Source organism: Odocoileus virginianus, chromosome 1 (genome assembly GCF_023699985.2).
Source record: "Odocoileus virginianus isolate 20LAN1187 ecotype Illinois chromosome 1, Ovbor_1.2, whole genome shotgun sequence".
NCBI lineage: Eukaryota > Metazoa > Chordata > Mammalia > Artiodactyla > Cervidae > Odocoileus > Odocoileus virginianus.
In genome coordinates, this window is record NC_069674.1 from 15,578,369 (window position 1) to 15,596,039 (window position 17,671).

General features: G+C 43.1%; 2 protein-coding genes and 1 non-coding gene across 3 annotated transcripts in view; all 3 read right to left on the minus strand.

The window, feature by feature from the left end:
* Window positions 1–3,949: 3,949 nt before the first annotated feature.
* FMC1 (formation of mitochondrial complex V assembly factor 1 homolog) lies at window positions 3,950–7,360 on the minus strand. Its single transcript, XM_020913290.2, has 2 exons — window positions 7,125–7,360; window positions 3,950–4,246 (listed from the first exon to the last, which is right to left on the minus strand). The coding sequence occupies exons 1-2, from the start codon at window positions 7,260–7,262 to the stop codon at window positions 4,043–4,045; spliced, it is 342 nt and encodes a 113-aa protein (XP_020768949.1). The 5' UTR covers window positions 7,263–7,360; the 3' UTR covers window positions 3,950–4,042.
* A 526-nt stretch (window positions 7,361–7,886) lies between these two features.
* Window positions 7,887–7,959, minus strand: TRNAR-CCU (transfer RNA arginine (anticodon CCU)). Its single transcript has one exon. It is a non-coding gene; the product is annotated as a tRNA-Arg (tRNA).
* A 5,271-nt stretch (window positions 7,960–13,230) lies between these two features.
* The window catches only part of UBN2 (ubinuclein 2), a 91,600-nt gene continuing 87,159 nt past the window's right edge, over window positions 13,231–17,671 (minus strand). The window contains exon 15 of the mRNA XM_070465050.1: window positions 13,231–15,754. Coding sequence (XP_070321151.1) covers window positions 15,716–15,754 — 39 coding nt within the window. The 3' untranslated portion in view covers window positions 13,231–15,715. The remainder of the gene's footprint in view (window positions 15,755–17,671) is intronic.

Below are 17,671 nucleotides of genomic sequence, written 5' to 3' on the forward strand. Positions count from 1 at the left end.
ACCAGATGTGGGGAAGGGGAGATGTCTGCAAAGGGGCATAGGGGAACTTTGAGGGGTGGCGAAAATATATAGCTTTACTGGGGCGGTTATTACACAGGTGCATTCATCGTCATTTGTTGAACTGCATATTTATTATATGTAAATTATACCTCAATACAACTTATTTTAAAGTTTAAAAAATACAGAAAGTGAGGACTTCCCTGGTGGTCCAGTGGTTGAGAATCTGCCTGCAAACACAGGGGACACAGATTGGATCCCGGGTCCAGGAAGATTGCTCATACTGTGAGACAACTAAGCCCAAGTGCCACAAGTACTAAAGCCCATGCACCCTAGCACCTGTGCTCTGCAACGAGGCGCCACTGCAGTGAGAAGCACACAGACAACTAAAGTAGCTCCCACTCACCGCAACGAGAGAAGCCCACATGTAGCAACAAAGACCCAGCACAGCCAAAAATAAATAAATAAATTTTAATGTAGAAAATGAAAATTCAATTCACTGAATACATTTATTTCATTGAGTACATTCAATTTGTTTGCAAAGAGGAACAAGTTAGAAGATAGCAGCTGAAAAAATATTTGAGATAAAGCCAATTACAACTGAGCCTTGAATGACAGGTGTTTGAATTGTGCTGGTCCACTTATACCTGGACTTTTTTCACAAGTAAATACTCGAGTACTACCGAATCTATAGTTGGTTGAATCCACAGATGCAGAACCATGGAGGGCCAACTGTAGTTATACTCAGAGTTCTGTGTGGAGGGTCAGTGCCCCTAATCCTCCAAATTGTTCAAGGGTCAATTATAGTTGCTTTTAGATGGAACAGCCTTGAGCATATTTAAATACTAATAAAATTCAGTGAGAGGAAGCACTTAAAAGGATAGCAGGCAAGAGACACTAAAGTGAAGGAATATGATAAAGCATGTACCACATCAAAAATTAGAATAGTGAGCTAACAAATGCCCAAACCTCAGGAGTCCTTATTTTTAGGACATTCCAAGTATAGAAAGTTTATTGCCAATACAATTCATATTCCACAATCAATTCCTTCCATTTTTAATGTTTAGTTAATTGTGGATGGTAAGACCACTGATAAGAGGTACAGATTGGTTATATATGGACAGAAATGGCCTAAGCAAATCATTTAAACCATGGGAAATAATTTCAGAAGACTGGTGGCAATAAGGCTTAGAGAAGTTGTTGTTTAGTTGCTAAGTTCTGTCTGACTTTTGACCCCATGGACTGTAGCTCACCAGGCTCCTCTTGTCCACGGGATTTCCCAGGTGAGAATACCGAACAGGTTGCCACTTCCTGCTCCAGGGCTTAGAGAAGGGTTCATGATAAAAGAATAAGGGTACAGGGGTTTTAAGATGAAAACAAGATTTTCTTTGTCAAGCACTTATGTACTATGCAAATGATTTACGTAACTATTATTTTCATTTGTTACAACCACCTTGTTGGCATTCTCATTCTGCAGAAGAGGGAACAAGTCCAGGTCAATTAACCTAGTCAAGATCACACACCTTATAAAGGTGGGATTATAAAGGTGGTAAACTATAAAGTTGGGATTAAAACCTATGTCTGTATTTCAGGTTTCCTCGGTGGCTCAGCAGTAAAGAATCTGCCTGCAATGCAGGAGCCAAAGATGTGGGTTTGACCCCTGGGTCAGGAAGATCCCCTGAGGAGAGCATGGCAACCCACTCCAGTATTCTTGCCTGAAGAATCTCGGACAGAGAAGCCTGGCAGGATAGTCTATGGGGTCACAAGGAGTAGGACAAAACTGAAGCGACTGAGCATGTACACTGTATGATTTCAAACCCATAGTAAGTATTTCTTACCCTGCTATGCAGGGCCTGGGGCTGAGTGGTAAAGAATCTGTCTGACAAGCAAGAGATACAAGTTTGATTCCTGGGTTGGGAAGATCCCCTGGAAAAGGATATGGCTACCCACTTTAGTATTCTTGCCTGGGAAACCCCATGGAGAGAAGCCCTATAAAGTTACAGTCCATGGGGTCGAAAAAGAGTTGGACTAAACAACAACCTTGTTAAGCAATTCTGCCTCAAATCTCATTCTTTAAAAATGCTATGGAACTTCCCTGGCAGTTCAGTGGTTAAGACTTGGCATTTTCACTGCTCTGTGTTGGTTCAACCCCTGGTCAGGGAACTAAGATCCCACAAGCCATGTAGCCAAAAAAAAAAAAAAAAAAAAAACCAAAACCCAACATTATTATATACAGCCACCTGGGTATATTAATATTTTAACAAAAGCAATCAAAAGATCAGTCTATCTTAATCCTTTTGCTTTCATCTTAGTAAAGTAAAACATCTTCAGATAATAATATACCCAGGTGGCACTAGTGGTAAAGAATCCACCTATCAGGGCAAGGAGATGGAAGAGATGCAGTTTCAATCCCTGGGTAGGGAAGATCCCCTGGAGGAGGAAATGGCAACCCACTCCAGTGTTCTTGCCTGGGGAACCCCATGAACAGAGGAGCCTGGCAGGCTACAGTCCATGGGGTCGCAAAGAGTCGGACATGACTGAGCGACCGAGCACACACACGGGTATGACACAAAGCAGGGGAGACGGGGTATTAAACGTCTTTACTTTTCTGATCTGTTCAGTTGAATAGATGCTTGGTTTGACCTCTCAATACTGTTATTTTAATGTTCATCTCTTAGAAGAGAAAGATGATGTTTTGAAGTACTTTATGAGTGTTTGTTTAGGTTTTACTCCTAGTGAGTAGAACTGAGCTGTGCATTAAAAACACTGAATGACTCTCTGTGTAAGTCACTGTGGAAGACGCTTTACAAAATACAAAAATGAATTAGGTGTCTTCCTTACTGTAAAGGAGCTGACAGTTCAGGGAAAAAGACATTATATGTCTATGATTATACCAGAAGAAACTGACATATACCACAAAGGGGGCACAGGTAAAGAATTATTGGTAGTTCAGAGAGAATTTTTATATAAGGAATTCAGGATGCTAGAGGCAAAGGAAACATTTAGGAGTCTAATAGTTCAGCCCAATGATTTCCAGTGCTTGAAATAGGACAGAGATAGTGATGCTAACAGTTCTTGCAGAACTGTTTTTCCCTCCAAACTTACTGACAGATGTGGAGAGTGAGAAGAGAAATACAGAATGAAGCTGAAGTTCTTGACTTTTTCAGCCAAGTGCATGGTAGAGTCCTTCACCTTCATAAAGAATTCAAGAAGAAGAGCAATTTGACATGGAGGGTAGAAGGCAGAGGGGAGAGAAGTCAGTGTGCTCATTCCATCACCCTCTCCCTGGTTTTCCTGCAGCCTGTACTTGAGTGGTGGCCGTGTTCTCATACCTAAGGGTCAGGCCTAGGGAGCTACTAGCTCTCCGCTGTTGTAGCCCATCTTGTTCACCTTAATTCAAACCACATCTTTATATTTATATTTATATATATATAAATATATATCCCGTCATTAACTCTCCTCAATAACCCTGTTTGAGCATACCATCTGTTTCCTACTAGGATCTTAACATCATATTTGTGTACTTTTAAATAAAAGGTGTATCTGTATAATTATTTGTTTAAGGACAGGAAACATCTAGAAGGATGAACACCAACTGTCAGCAGTTTTAGGACTGGTAATGGGTTTGGAAGAGGGGAGGGAGAGAGAAGGGAAAAGATGAGAAGGCTTTATTTTATATGTCTATACTATTTGAATTCCTTAACAATAGGCTGTATTACTTTTTTTTTTTTATTAGTTGGAGGCTAACTACTTTACAATATTGTAGTAGTCTTTGTCATACATTGACATGAATCAGCCTGTATTACTTTTTAAATTGAAAAATAACTAAGAGTTTTCAAAGTAAATCAAGAACATCCATCAGCCTAGTGTAAGAACTTCAGTAAATTCACTGAGAGTAAAAATGAAACCTCCCTGAGAAACACTCAGTCAACAAAATTTCAGAGAAAACCCCTAAACTTTAAAAAAAAAATTTAATGATAAATACATATTGACAGAAATTAATAAACTCTTGCATGAAGACAGCATCCAAGGAATTTCTCCATTTTCATGGCTCCCAGCCCTTCCCTCCAGGCTGCTGGGGCAACTTGAGACCCACTAAGCCAGCAGACTCCTCCACTGAGCGCTCACCCTTGCCATGAAATTCCTGATGAAGGGCCACGTGTTCTCGAATGCTGCGTAGCAGGCAGAGATAGGTGGCAGCTTGGAAATGAAGCTCATGCTGGGCTCTGCACAGTTTCTCACTGGTGACCTGGAGAAGTAGCAAGGTCAGATAGTCTATTAACAGCCCAGCTGCAGATACAGGGCCACTGTATTGAGACAGCATTATTAAACAAGCATTCTCTAGAATAAAAGTAAACTGCACATAGGAGATACAAACATATGTTTGTGTTTACTTAATACATCTGTAATTTGGCCACCTGTTAACTGAAGAATTTTACGAGGAGTTTCACTGAAGCATTTCACTGAGTGTCCTCAAATTTTAATACTAGGAAAAAAAAGTTACCTCCTTTCAACAGCCTCATTTAACAAATGTGGGATCTAAAGCCCAGAGAGGTTCCATGGTTGGTTAATGCAGAGATGCGGAACTACAGTCAGGTCACTAATCATTAACGTCACCTAAGGAATAAAATACAGAACCTTCTACCCTTCAAACAAATGAAGGACTGCTTTATTTTATGTGACTGTGGACTGGTTAATATGGCACATGCCTTTCAATGAAAATTAAAAACTTATTTTGTCTGAAAAATAGTTTTGTCTTCACCAGTAACAAAATGAAGGTTTTATATAGATGAGAATCATATGTTCATATTACTTAATTATACTCCCTCTCACAATTTACATTTTCATCTAAAAAATTTATATTCTGATGACCTTAATCTAGTCATAATTAACTTTCATATTAAGTACATTAGCACACAGACTTTACTTGATGAGTTTTATGTTCTGAGCCTTCACAGCTGGAAAGGGGCAGGAAAGGTGAGAGGGAGATATATGCATAGCCTCAAATGACTTAAGGAGCCCTGACCAAGTGTGGATTAAGCTCTGGGCACCACTGCCTACATATGCTTTTCTTTGACCTTTCTTTACTGGAATATCTAGGTTTGGAATCTGAAAACTAGTATGTCTGATTTAAGATCTGCAGATCATATATATGAAAATATAAGCTGCTCAAAAACAGAATTCATCTGTTTTAATCAATTTAATTGTTATAATTAAAAATTTATGAGATCAACACTAACATTATGCATCAACAAAGAGTAACATTCATCTCTTAAGTCTAGTTTGATAGAATTTGAAACAGGAATTCTACCTTAGTATAGGACAGCACATAACCAATCTTGATTCAGCTAAGCCTGAATTATGAGAAGTGTCAGTAATATAACTTAATAAATGAACCACCAGAGATCAAGAGATCTAATGAAATAGAAAGCTGTATTTTCCCTACGGAGAAAGGGGAGATCTCCCCCTAACTGAATCCCTTCAGCCTAGAGAAAGGAGAGACAATGGGCAAAGATGATTACTGAGTTAGCTCTGAGCCAGCAGGAAATAGAAACCATACCCAATTCCTCTCATGCATTCCAGAGTTGTTTCTAGAATCTTTAGCATGAAGTTCAGATTTAATCCCAAAGGTTTTCACAGCCATTTCCAAGCCTCTCTCAAGGGCAAATAATGTTGCCTCCATGTGGCATAAACTATAATCTTGTCACCTTAAGAATCTTAAGACTGACTTCCTGTTACAATAAATTTCAATTCCTGCCGACCTCACCTTCCTCCACTTCATCCACCACACCCTAAGCCTTAGCTGCTCTCAACTCAGTTCCTCTCCCCTCCTGGCTTTCAGTCGTGCCGCTGCTTGGACTTTTACTAACCCTCATTTACTTGCTAACTCTAAAGTATTCTTCAAGTTCCTGGGTAATGAATTCCAACCTGTAAAGCCTACCTCTTCTATATACCAGGACTCCAGGCATCTCTACTCCTTTAGTGCTTGTTTATTCTAAGTCCTTGGTCAAATGGCTCCTCAGGTGGAACGCAAGCTTCTTACAAAAGACCCATGTGGATCTTACTCGTCACTTTTAGTCAAGTTCCTATTAGTGTCTAATATTGTGACCTTTCAAAACTCAGTTGAACTTTAATCCTGACATTTTGCATTCTAACTTCCATGGCTCAGAAAATCAAGAGTTTAAGATAATGGTTCTCCCCTTTCCACACTGCTCAGAGGACGCCAGGCTTCCTTCGCTAAAGCCCAAGCTAATTATTCAACTTACTTCTGAGATAGGTTGCGACTTCTTTCCAAGCCAGATCAGTAATTCTCAATCTAGTTGGGCTTGTATAGGTCAACTGTCCCATTTGAAAAAAAACTTTCCTCCTATCTTGCCTATCCGGGGTAAATAGAGTGCTGGAGTGCATAATTCACAAAGGAATTGTCCAAGGATGGTGGACGTTCATATTTATCTGCTACAGATGGAAAAATTGTTACTTGGTCATATATCACACTAGTGTTGTAACTCACAGTACCACCTCATTAGAGGTGTCTAGTTCAGCTCTACAACGTGCGTGCTTAGTCCTGTCCCACTCTTTGGGACCCGTAAGAGTGAGCTCCCATTTCCTCCTCCAGGGGCTCTTCCCCACCCAGGAGTTGAACCCGCGTCTCTTCAATTAGCAGGCGGATTCTTTACCACTAGCCAGCTAAAAGTGGCGGCGTAGTCATGCTCTTCAAGTAGCTCCCAATATCCCTCTCCGCATCAAGAACTCAGAATAGCTCTCCTAGGGAAGGCGCGAGTGGGATAGATGCTGTGACTAGTAACCCTACACTCAACATCTTTCTGCTTGTCCCTGTTTCTTCCATTTCACTTTCCTCTAACTTTCCCATCCACACAGGCCAAAGACAGCCAGTGGAATTTCCAGGGACGGCTCCACCCCAGGACGACTTTGCTCTCTCACGCCAGTCCTTGCTTAGTCCCTGGCCTTAGGTCTTAGACCAGGGCCTAGGGCCTGGGTCTGTCTGGAGGAAGCCTGGGCCCCAGAATTGCGGGTTAAGGCCAGGCGCGCTCCATCTCGCCCAGACCCGACTCTCCCTCCCTCCCCAGAAAGGGGAAGCTGGAGCACCCGGACACGGGCTTCCGTACCCGATGTGCACGGAAAGCTTTGACGAGGTACCGATAGGCTGCGGTGTCGCGATAGGGTCGGCCTGTGGCCGCGTTCAAGTAGCGCAACTCCCGTAGAAGGTTTCGCCAAGTGCGCAGCGGTGACCCTAAGGCCGCCATCTTCCCGTCGTCGGAGACGGCTGCGGGACGGCACCCTACGACCCTCCTACTCCCTCGACCCCCCTTGCCCGCCGCTTAATGGTACGGTCGGGACCAGACTGCAGGACAGTGGGATGTCTCACTTCCCTTCTCTGCCGAGCAGTATTAATCGAACGCCGAGCGGCTTCCTAAGGTGTTAAGAGAAAAGCAAACGAAAGCCGAGTGTAACTGAATGGCCTGGGAAAAGCCTGGCGGAGAGAAAGAAGGTCCTTGTTCGTTTCCTGAGTGCGTCACATCAGACGCCATTCGCTGACGGAGCACCGCTGAAACTGGAGAAAATGAGGGCATATCGCAAGTGGGTGTCAATTTAAAATAGAAAACCTTGAGATTTTATTTATTTCTAAAGGGAATATAAAAATTCAACCTATCGGCTTCCCCAAAATCTTAACGAGATTACGACTCACAAGGAAATGGGAATCTATTGATTCTCGCAAACTGTAGCCCCAAACTTAGAACAATCACGCATACACCTCCCATCTTTAAAAAGTAAAATCAAGTTAGCATAATTCGCTATAGTGTTTAAGAAGGGGAAAAGGCAAAAATTTTATTGAAAAGTTGATTTTAAAGGGAGAAAAAAAGACGTGCCACCCCAGATGGGACTCGAACCCACAATCCCTGGCTTAGGAGGCCAATGCCTTATCCATTAGGCCACTGGGGCTTCTGCGAATAACGCGCTCAAACAACGCTTTCAATTTTTTTCCTTCCTGGTACGTCATGTCAGAGTTTCCTTCTATCCTAGGAACCCACACTTAGTACCAATAACGGGGGACGAGGCATGCTGGGAGTTGTAGTTCAAGAAACAAAATCCCGCGTTACAGCTACAAAGGTTTTACCCTCGAAAACAGCACCGAAGCGCCGGACGGTGAACGGGCACGCGCACGGTTTTGTGTACACGTTACCTACGCGGTACCCCCGCGCCTGCGCAGAAGCGCACAAACGACGTCGCGGAGCCGAACCCTCTAGGGAAGCTGGCTGACTCTTCGAGATTCACCTCTAGAGTTTGTGTCGCGTTGGGTGTTCTCCGGAAACAGCCGGCCCCTTCCGGCGTTGCGGCTTTCCGGACTTAGCTTGCCCTCCATCCTGCCATTAGGTGGCGTTTGTGGTGGTCATTTTCTGTTTCCGGTTTAAACTCTGAGGCCATTTCCGCAGAGTAAGGGGCCGGTTAGACACGTTTATCTTGCGTTCTCAGTTGGCAGCTCAGTGGGACACATGGGACAGCAGGGAATTGGAATTAGTTAATTAATTAAGAATTAGTTAATTGGAAACAACTAGTTTTATTTTGGTTCTTTATCTGGTTGCATAAATTGGACAATTCATTTCTGAGGCTCAGCGACATTCAGTTCAGTTCAGTCGCTCAGTCATGTCTGACTCTGTGACCTCATGAATCACAGCACGCCAGGCCTCCCTGTCCATCACCAACTCCCGGAGTTGACTGAAACTTATGTCCATCGACTCGGTGATGCCATCCAGCCATCTCATCCTCTGTCGTCCCCTTCTCCCCCTGCCCCCAATCCCTCCCAGCGTCAGGCTCTTTTCCAATGAGTCAACTCTTCGCATGAGGTGGCCAAAGTACTGGAGTTTCAGCTTCAGCATCAGTCCTTCCAGTGAACACCCAGGACTGATCTCCTTGCAGTCCAAGGGACTCTCAAGAGTGTTCTCCAACACCACAGTTCAAAAGCATCAATTCTTCGGCGCTCAGCTTTCTTCACAGTCCAACTCTCACATCCATAGATGACCACTGGAAAAACCATAGCCTTGACCAGATGGACCTTTGTTGGCAAAGTAATGTCTCTGCTTTTTAATATGCTATCTAGGTTGGTCATAACTTTGCTTCCAAGGACTAAGCGTCTTTTAATTTCATGGCTGCAGTCACCATCTGCAGTGATTTTGGAGCCCAAAAAAATAAAGTCTGACACTCCTTCCACTGTTTCCCCATCTATTTCCCATGAAGTGATGGGACTAAATGCCATGACCTTAGTGTTCTGAATGTCAAGCATTAAGCCAACTTTTTCACTCTCCTCTTTCACCAAGAGGCTTTTTAGTTCCTTTTCACTTTCTACCATAAGGGTGGTGTCACCTGCATATCTGAGGTTATTGATATTTCTCCCAGCAATTTCGATTCCAGCTTGTGCTTCTTCCAGCCCAGTGTTTCTCATGATGTACTCTGCATATAAGTTAAATAAGCATGGTGACAATATACAGCCTTGATGTACTCCTTTTCCTATTTGGAACCAGTCTGTTGTTCCATGTCCAGTTCTAACTGTTGCTTGCTGACCGGCATATAGGTTTCTCAAGAGGTGGGTCAGGTGGTCTGGTATTCCCATCTCTTTCAAAATTTTCCACAGTTTATTGTGATCCACACAATATGTCAAAGGCTTTGGCATGGTCAGTAAAGCAGAAATAGATGTTTTTCTGAAACTCTCTTGCTTTTTCAATGATCTAGTGGATGTTGGCAATTTGATCTCTGGTTCCCTCTGCCTTTTCTAAAACCAGCTTACCCCTTGCTTAAAATCGCGCAGTAGCTCCCCGTTGCCAGTAAGATAAGACCACTAGACCCTACCTAAATTGATCATTGCCAATATCTTCAGTTAAGTTCAGTCATTTAGTCGTGTCTGACTCTTTGTGACCCCATGGACTGCAGCACGTCAGGCCTCCCTGTCCATCACAAACTCCCAGAGTTTACCCAAATGAATGTCCATTGAGTTGGTGATGCCATCCAACCATCTCATCCTCTGTTGTCCCCTTCTCCAGCCTTCAATCTTTCCCAGCATCAGAGTCTTTCCAAATGAGTCAGTTCTTCCCATCGGGGGACCAAAGTATTGGAGTTTCAGCTTCAGCATCAGTCCTTCCAATGAACACCCAGGACTGATCTCCTTTAGGATGGACTGGTTGGATCTCCTTGCAGTCCAAGGGACTCTCAAGAGTCTTCTCCCAACACCACAGTACAAAAGCATCAATTCTTCAGTGCCCAGTTTTCTTTATAGTCCAACTCTCACATCCATAGATGACCACTGGAAAAACCATAGCCTTGACCAGATGGACCTTTGTTGGCAAAGTAATGTCTCTGCTTTTTAATATGCTGTCTAGGTTGGTCATAACTTTGCTTCCAAGGAGTAAGCGTCTTTTAATTCCATGGCTGCAGTCACCATTTGCAGTGATTTTGGAGCCCCCCAAAAATAAAGTCAGCCACTGTTTCCCCATCTATTTGCCTGAAATATGGGACTGGATGCCATGATCTTAGTTTCTGAATGTTGAGCATTAAGCCAACTTTTTCATTCCCTTCTTTCACTTTCATCAAGAGGCTCTTTAGTTCTTCACTTTCTGCCATAAGGGTGGTGTCATCTGAATATATGAGGTTACTAATACTTCTCCCAGCAATCTCGATTCCAGCTTGTGGTTGATCTAGCCCAGTGTTTCTCATGATGTACTCTGCATATAAGTTAAATAAGCATGGTGGCAATATACAGCCTTGACATACTCCTTTTCCTATTTGGAACCAGTCTGTTGTTCCATGTCCAGTTCTAACTGTTGCTTCCTGACCTGCATATAGATTTCTCAAGAGGCAGGTCAGGTGGTCTGGTATTCCCATCTCTTTTGGATATTCTCCCCTTAATTGAAATTTGTTTATCCAGCTTTCAAAGATGCTGCAAATTTTGCCAGCTCTGAGAAAGCAGGAGAATAATTGGAAGTAGGTTTTCAATAACTGTTGGTATGTTATGGTAAGGGGCAATAAGACAGTTCTGAGTTCCTTTTTACTGAACTGCTAAGGGACTCTTTTCTTCCATTTTTAGACTAAAGCAGAGTAAATAGATAATCATAAAATGTTAGTTCCATGTAACCACTGGTCACCAAAGACGGCCTCCTAACAAGTTTCCCCTTTCATACATACGTTGTTTTTTACGATAAGAGGTGAAGCATTTTACCCATCCTTCCCACCATTCCTGCTCTTAAATCTGAGCAGGCTTTGTGACCAGCTTTAACTAATAAGTAGAATGTTCTGGGACTTCTATGGTACTCCAGGCTTTAAAACTGTTAGCTTTCACAGTGTGTGTCTTATCTAGCTACCATGGTATGAAAACCACAGGGCTCATAGAAGAACCCTGAGACAGGCCCACCTGAGCTCTTGACTGATGGCACTAATTACCAACCAGGGGAGTGGGCCATCTTGAATGTTCCAATCCAGTAGCACCCACAACGTATGATAGTCTTAACTCGTGTCACATGTAGCAGAGAATTGCCCAGCTGAATCTAGTCAATCCAAAGAAACGTTAAAACAACATGACTGTTGTTTGGGAATAAATTCCACTAAATTTTAGAGCAAGTGTGTCAACAGAAAACCAAATCAGCCAATGCAATGCCTCTTTAATTAAAAGTGTTAACAGTCAGTTAAAACCAGTACTGTCTGTCGAATTTGACCTTATATAATCTAAGGTTGCAAGGGTACACCCTGTGTCCAAGGGCATTCCACAGGCAATGTCTCATGGGACCCTGTGAGGTAGTACTCTGATTTTACCTACTGAGAAATGTGGGAACAAGCTCAAGGCAGTTTCATGGTTTAGTTTTAGTCAGCTTTACTGACTTAGTGACAAAGCCAGCTTTTGCTCTCAGGCAGTCTTAACTCCAAAGCCTATTTTTTAAACTTAAAAAAAAAATTTATAGCAGAAAAGGGATTTTTTTTATGAAAAAGAGGTGGGGTCATAATCAGAACTTCTGGGTAAGGTTAGAGACCAGGTTTGGAAGCTACACAGCCAAGAACCTCACCTAAAAGCCTGCTCCAGATGTGGTCCAGTGAAAACAGCAGCAGGCCCAGCACTGCACCTTGCAGTGCGGACACAGTGACACTGCACAGGGTCTGGACACTGGCACCAAAGCTGTGGCTCCAGGACACTGGCTGTAGCTGGCTCCTCTGCTCCAACTCGTGCCAGAACGGAGAAAGTCATTACCTAAGAGTCAGAGCTCTGGGCCGAGTACTTCTAATAAACATGGCCTGGGTCATGTTCCCATGCTGGTCAGAGGCGGCTGGGAAAGCAAATACTTTGTCATTCAATGAATTTTTATTAAGCTTCTACTATGAGGCAGGCACTTCTAGATGCTAGGGAAACAAAGGCACAAGTAGTATAGGTTAACCTTTCCTCTACTCGTGAAAGCTTCCATTCTAGAAAGGGGCAGACAGACAATAAGCAAATAAACAAGCATAACATAAAATCTGTCAAATGGTGAGGAGTGCTATGAAAAATAACTAAATAAAGCCAGGGGCAGGGGATTGAGACCTGTTACAGGTTCTGAGTGGTCCTTCTGGATAAGGTAAGGACATTTGAGCAGAGACCCAAATGATGTGCAGAGACTGCATGTTTAGCTTGTGTGTATGTGTATATGTGTACCCACACTTTAAGTAGAGACCCTACCCCCATTTCGCACCCATTGTGAGGCCACCAATATTCTGTCCTTCAAGCTTTGTGAGGTACAGGAGGAGTTCTGGGACAAGTTTTCTATGCCCAGAGAAATGGTAGAACAACCTTGGAGGTCTAAATTCTGCAACTACACCAGTGACTGGCTATCTGGCCGTGCACGTGGGAATCCGGGTAATTTTAGTGGGAAAGAAGACAGGACTGATCAAAGAGGGTGATTCTGAGATGAGACATATGTAGGCACTTGCTTCCCTCAGTTGGGATTCTAGAGACATGTGTTACAAGGCAGTGATTTCTAAACTTCTTTGTGTACCCACAGTGGTAAAAATCTTGTGCCTCCCCCATAAGTCTTTGTATTTATTTTAAAATTACATACATGTACTATTGATTCAGTGTAGTGTATATATTTAAAACGTGCACAAAATAGAAATAAAATATTTTTAAAATGAAAAACCGTATTTTGAAAACATTTTTATTTTATTTATTAACAGTAAAAAAAAAAAAGTCCTGATTTCTCTCAGTAAAGAAAGATGAACATACTTTATTGAAAATGCAGTGTAATACAATATGTTTAATTATTTTGAAAATCTTGGTCTAACACATTTGGGGCAACAAGATCACATAGTGATAAACATTTCTAAACATCCATTTCCAAATTTCTTCATTGCATGAGTTTCTTTTAAAAACGCAGTCACTTACAGCTTTAAAAAATTACTTTTAACTTAAAGAGAACCTTTAAAAATGTTCATTTCTTTCAGAAGATCAGCTAGGCAGTTGTATCCATCAGGGATGAACCAGAAAAAGAGAAACCACTGCAGGCTCTTCAAGCAGAAGGCAGCCGAGTGCAGGGCACTGAGACGCCCGATAGCACTATTAGAGGACCTGCAGGGGCCAGGGGACGTTGCCACTGACATTCAGCAGTTGAGAGTATTGGGGGGCTGCTGCTCTGACACAGGTCGGAAAACACAGGGACCCCCGTGCTGGTCAGAGCTGCTCCCCCGCCCCCAAGCACTCATACAGGAGCTGATGGGAGATTACATGAGCTGCGGAGAACTTTGAAGTCTCCCACAGACCGCCCATTTTGCTAGGCGCTGCTGCTTTTCCCTCCCACCTACAAAATACCCTATGAATACATCTGGCAGAAAGAAATCACATCCAGAACCTCGAAGCCAAGGAGTTTGGGAAATGTTTCCATAATTCTAATCCCTGTGATACATAAAAGGATATAGGAATGAATGCCGGCTGCCAAAAACCAGGCTGTAGCCCACACAGCAGCATACTCCTGAACCTCTTGTCTTCACAGAAAGGGACAGCAAGTGTGAAACACTCGCCCCTTTCGTAAAAGAAAAATAGGTAAATTCTAAGTTAGACAGCTCTTGTAAATCCTTTTCAGCAAGCTAATCACTGCATCAGTGTAGCTTATGTATTTTTATGTAGTCTACTTCCCATTACATAGTAGTTTCTGCTTTTTAAAGGTCTTACTTTTAAACAGATTAACCTTACCAATAACACCTGTAGCTACAGACTGCAGTATGTTGTAATACTCAGAAGCAAAGATCGCTATTAACCAGCAAGCCAGACTTGCTAGATGTAAGCAGAAAGCAATTTATCCCTCCCACCACTGCTGCTCATGGACTTCTTCCTCTCTGGCATGAAATCGTGGGTGGTTCACATAGCTTTTCCAGGGAATGACAGACAATTGGCTTTTTTTTTTCCTCCCCTCCCCCGCCCCACCCCGCTTTGGTTTTTTAAAAAGTTAAACCTGTTTAACATTAAAACTTCAAACTTGTTTCCATAAAACTTCTCCCCTTGTCAGCTGAGGCTGCCACAGGCTGAAGATGAGCAGTTAGGCCTGCAGGATACAGCCTAGTTCTCCATCTCCACTGAACTACTCAGGGCTCTTCAAATGTAACCTCTTCCTGGAACAAGCTGGATTTGTATAAACAGAAAGCAACGTTGTTTTCTCAGGAGTGCCCCTACACACTTGCTGTAATGATTTGTTATGCTTGGATGAAATTCACGGCTTTTTTTCTTTTAGGTGACAAACAGGTTAAAGAGTTATCATTTTTAAAAGTCTTTTTTTAAGGTATGAACCAGTCTCATCCAGTATCAGATCAAAACTGCAAACGCCAGTTTTGATTTAACATTTCTCTCCTCCTCCAGCCTGAAAATGTGAAGAGAAGGGGGATCAGGGTCAGTGTCAGTTCTGTTTCTCGCCCCCTCTTGCCTGCTTGCTGGCCGTTCCAGCCGCAGTTGCAGCAAGGGAGAGAAGAGATGGTAGAGAGAGAAGCTGGAGTTCGTGTCCTCTAGGAGCAGCAGATTCCAGCGTTGCTTCTTTTTTTTATAGCTCAATACTTTCTCTCTGGGGATCTCTCAGCTGCAGTTCCCTTGTGGGCCATGTCTTCTCTAGTTACGCAGGACGCCTGCACTAGCCGCTTAGTTTCCAGGATCCGCCCCGCCACTGAAGTCATTTCATCCATCCAGGTGTTCCCTTTGGCTGGGTTCCTTCTTAAAATGAGCAAATCTGGTTCCCTTTCTTGAGAACCACATCAGACCCACAGGAACTCAGGAACTTTGGCAGTGTAAGCCACTCCCCATGCAGCCTTCTTCTTTCTGTCTTCTCCAGGAGCTAGTCACCTACTCCTCTCTTGTCTTTAGACTTTAAGGAGTGAGTCAGACTCCCATGTCCCTCAGATTCCACCGGAGATGGGTCAAGCCCTCCAAACGGTCCTGCGGAGGGGCCCCCTCATTTGGCATGAGTTGAAGAGGAAAACACCCCCACCCTCTCCTGCTTGGGCAGCAGAAGAGAAACGTCCAGCATATTGACAACTGCTTCTAGAGGAATCTTCTCACATTCTCTCACGGAGCCTGGAGGCAGGTGCCGAGCCAGCTCATCCGTCCCAGCACTGAGCTGGTGCTTCCCGGGATCCACTTCACAGTCTCTTAGCACGTGGCGCACAGGTAAACTAGTTCCCCTTCCCTTTAGAACGTGGATGGACTTGGCACCTACTGTTTTGTTCTTGGCCTTTGGGGTTTCTGGTGAAACTGACACAGAGAGAGTCCCACTTTAGTAAATGAAGGTACCATTGTCAGACCTTCCTTATGGAAACCCCGTTCTTTCATCAGGAGGCCTGAGGCACTGCCGGCAACATGGCTAGTGAACTGGACTGCCTGAATGTACAGTTAATACAGAGTTATTAATATTTGTTTTTTGGTTTTAGTGATTAAGTCATGTCTGACCCTTTTGAAACCCCATGGACTGTTGTCCACCAGGCTTCTCTTATCCATGGGGTTTCCCAGCAAGAATACTGGAGTGGGGGTTGCCATTACCTTCTCCAGGGGATCTTCCTGACCCAGAAATTGAACGTGTGTCTCCTGCACTGCAGGCAGTTTCTTTGCCCTTACATATTAAGTATAATCTTACTGATTTGTTAAATTTCAATATTATATATGTTTATGGGGCTTCCCAGGTGGCACAGTAGTAAAGAATCCACCTGCCAATGCAGGAGACGCAAAAGATGTGGGTTAGATCCCTGTGTCAGGAAGATGCCCTGAAGAAGGAAATGGCAACCCACTCCAGTATTCCTGCCTGAAGAATCCCATGGACAGAGGAACCTGGTGGGCTACAATCCATGGGGTCGCAAAGAATCAGACATGACTGAGGACAGGGACCTTGACCTTATATGTTTATATAGAGAGATAGCTATTTTTATGGAAACTATGTATAAGACTTTTATTTTTTGCATTATGAAATCATACCTTTAATCTCTTATCATGAAAGCACCATAAAAATATGCTTATAAAAATTCCTCATAAATATAATTTAGAAGGAATTTTATTAACACTTCCTTTATTGTTGGATATTTATGAACTCTAAATTTTCTCGATTAAACACAGTGCTGACGTGAAAATTTTTGTGCAAACGTATTAGCTGACATTCTGAAATATTTCCTAGAAGTTGAAAATTATTTTAAGACTCTTGTTTTTCACATTGTGGAAGAGTAGATGTGCAGAGAAATCTCAATATAAGACATGTTAAAGTGCTGGGTGAAATTTCCATACACATAAAAATATTTTTTTTTCAAAGTGTGAATGAGTAAAAGAAGCCAGAATAACCAAAAATCAGAAAAGAAAAAAGGGAACAATAAAAGTAGCATTTACCCTGAGGGATAATCCTGGTGGCCTGCTATCCCCGGTGGCCTAGAGTGTGGATTTTAATTTGCCTTAGTGAAAGTGAAAGTCACTTAGTCATGTCTGACTCTTTGGGACACCATGGACTATATACAGTCCATGGAATTCTCCAGACCAGAATACTGGAGTGGGTAGCCTTTCCCTTCTCCAGGGGATCTTCCCAACCCAGGAATTGAACCCGGGTCTCTTGTATTGCAGGCGGATTCTTTACCAGCTGAGCCACAAGGGAAGCCCTAATTTGCCTTAGACAGTCCAAAAAAAAGAGAAAGCCTCAGATCACCTTGTGGGAGGTCAGATCATGTTGTTATGCTCCTCAGTTGTGTTCAATTCTTTGGGATCTCACAGACTGCCTGCCTGCCAGGCTCCTCTGTCCATGGGATTCTCCAGGCTAGAATGCTGGAGTGGGTTACCATTTCCTTCCTCCAGGGGATCATCCCAACCCAGGGATTGAACCTCTATCTCCTGTACTGGCAGGCAATCCTTTACCATGGAGCCACCAGGGAAGCCTGGGTCAGATCATAAACTCTTACAACATGATGGCAACCCCAACAACTAACCTTATTGCTGGGAATGAAAACAATATCCCTGACCTCACTGAAAGGAGATTTTTCTGTCTCAGCTCAGGGCTGGATGGCATGTGGGGAAAAGCTTCTATACAAGAATTCTTAACCACCAGCAGTAAACCACTCATATACATCTGTGGCTGGAAAGTCATCCTATCTCTGTGACCTTGAAATCCTTAAGCTGAACATTTAGTTTGAAGTGATCTTG

Bases quoted from the DNA above. Each gene is read 5' to 3' on its own strand.
- FMC1 (XM_020913290.2), bottom strand. From the start codon at position 7,262: ATGGCGGCCTTAGGGTCACCGCTGCGCACTTGGCGAAACCTTCTACGG. The intron at 4,247-7,124 runs GTACGGAAGCCC...CTACTTCTCCAG, and splicing joins AAGCTTTCCGTGCACATCGG to GTCACCAGTGAGAAACTGTG.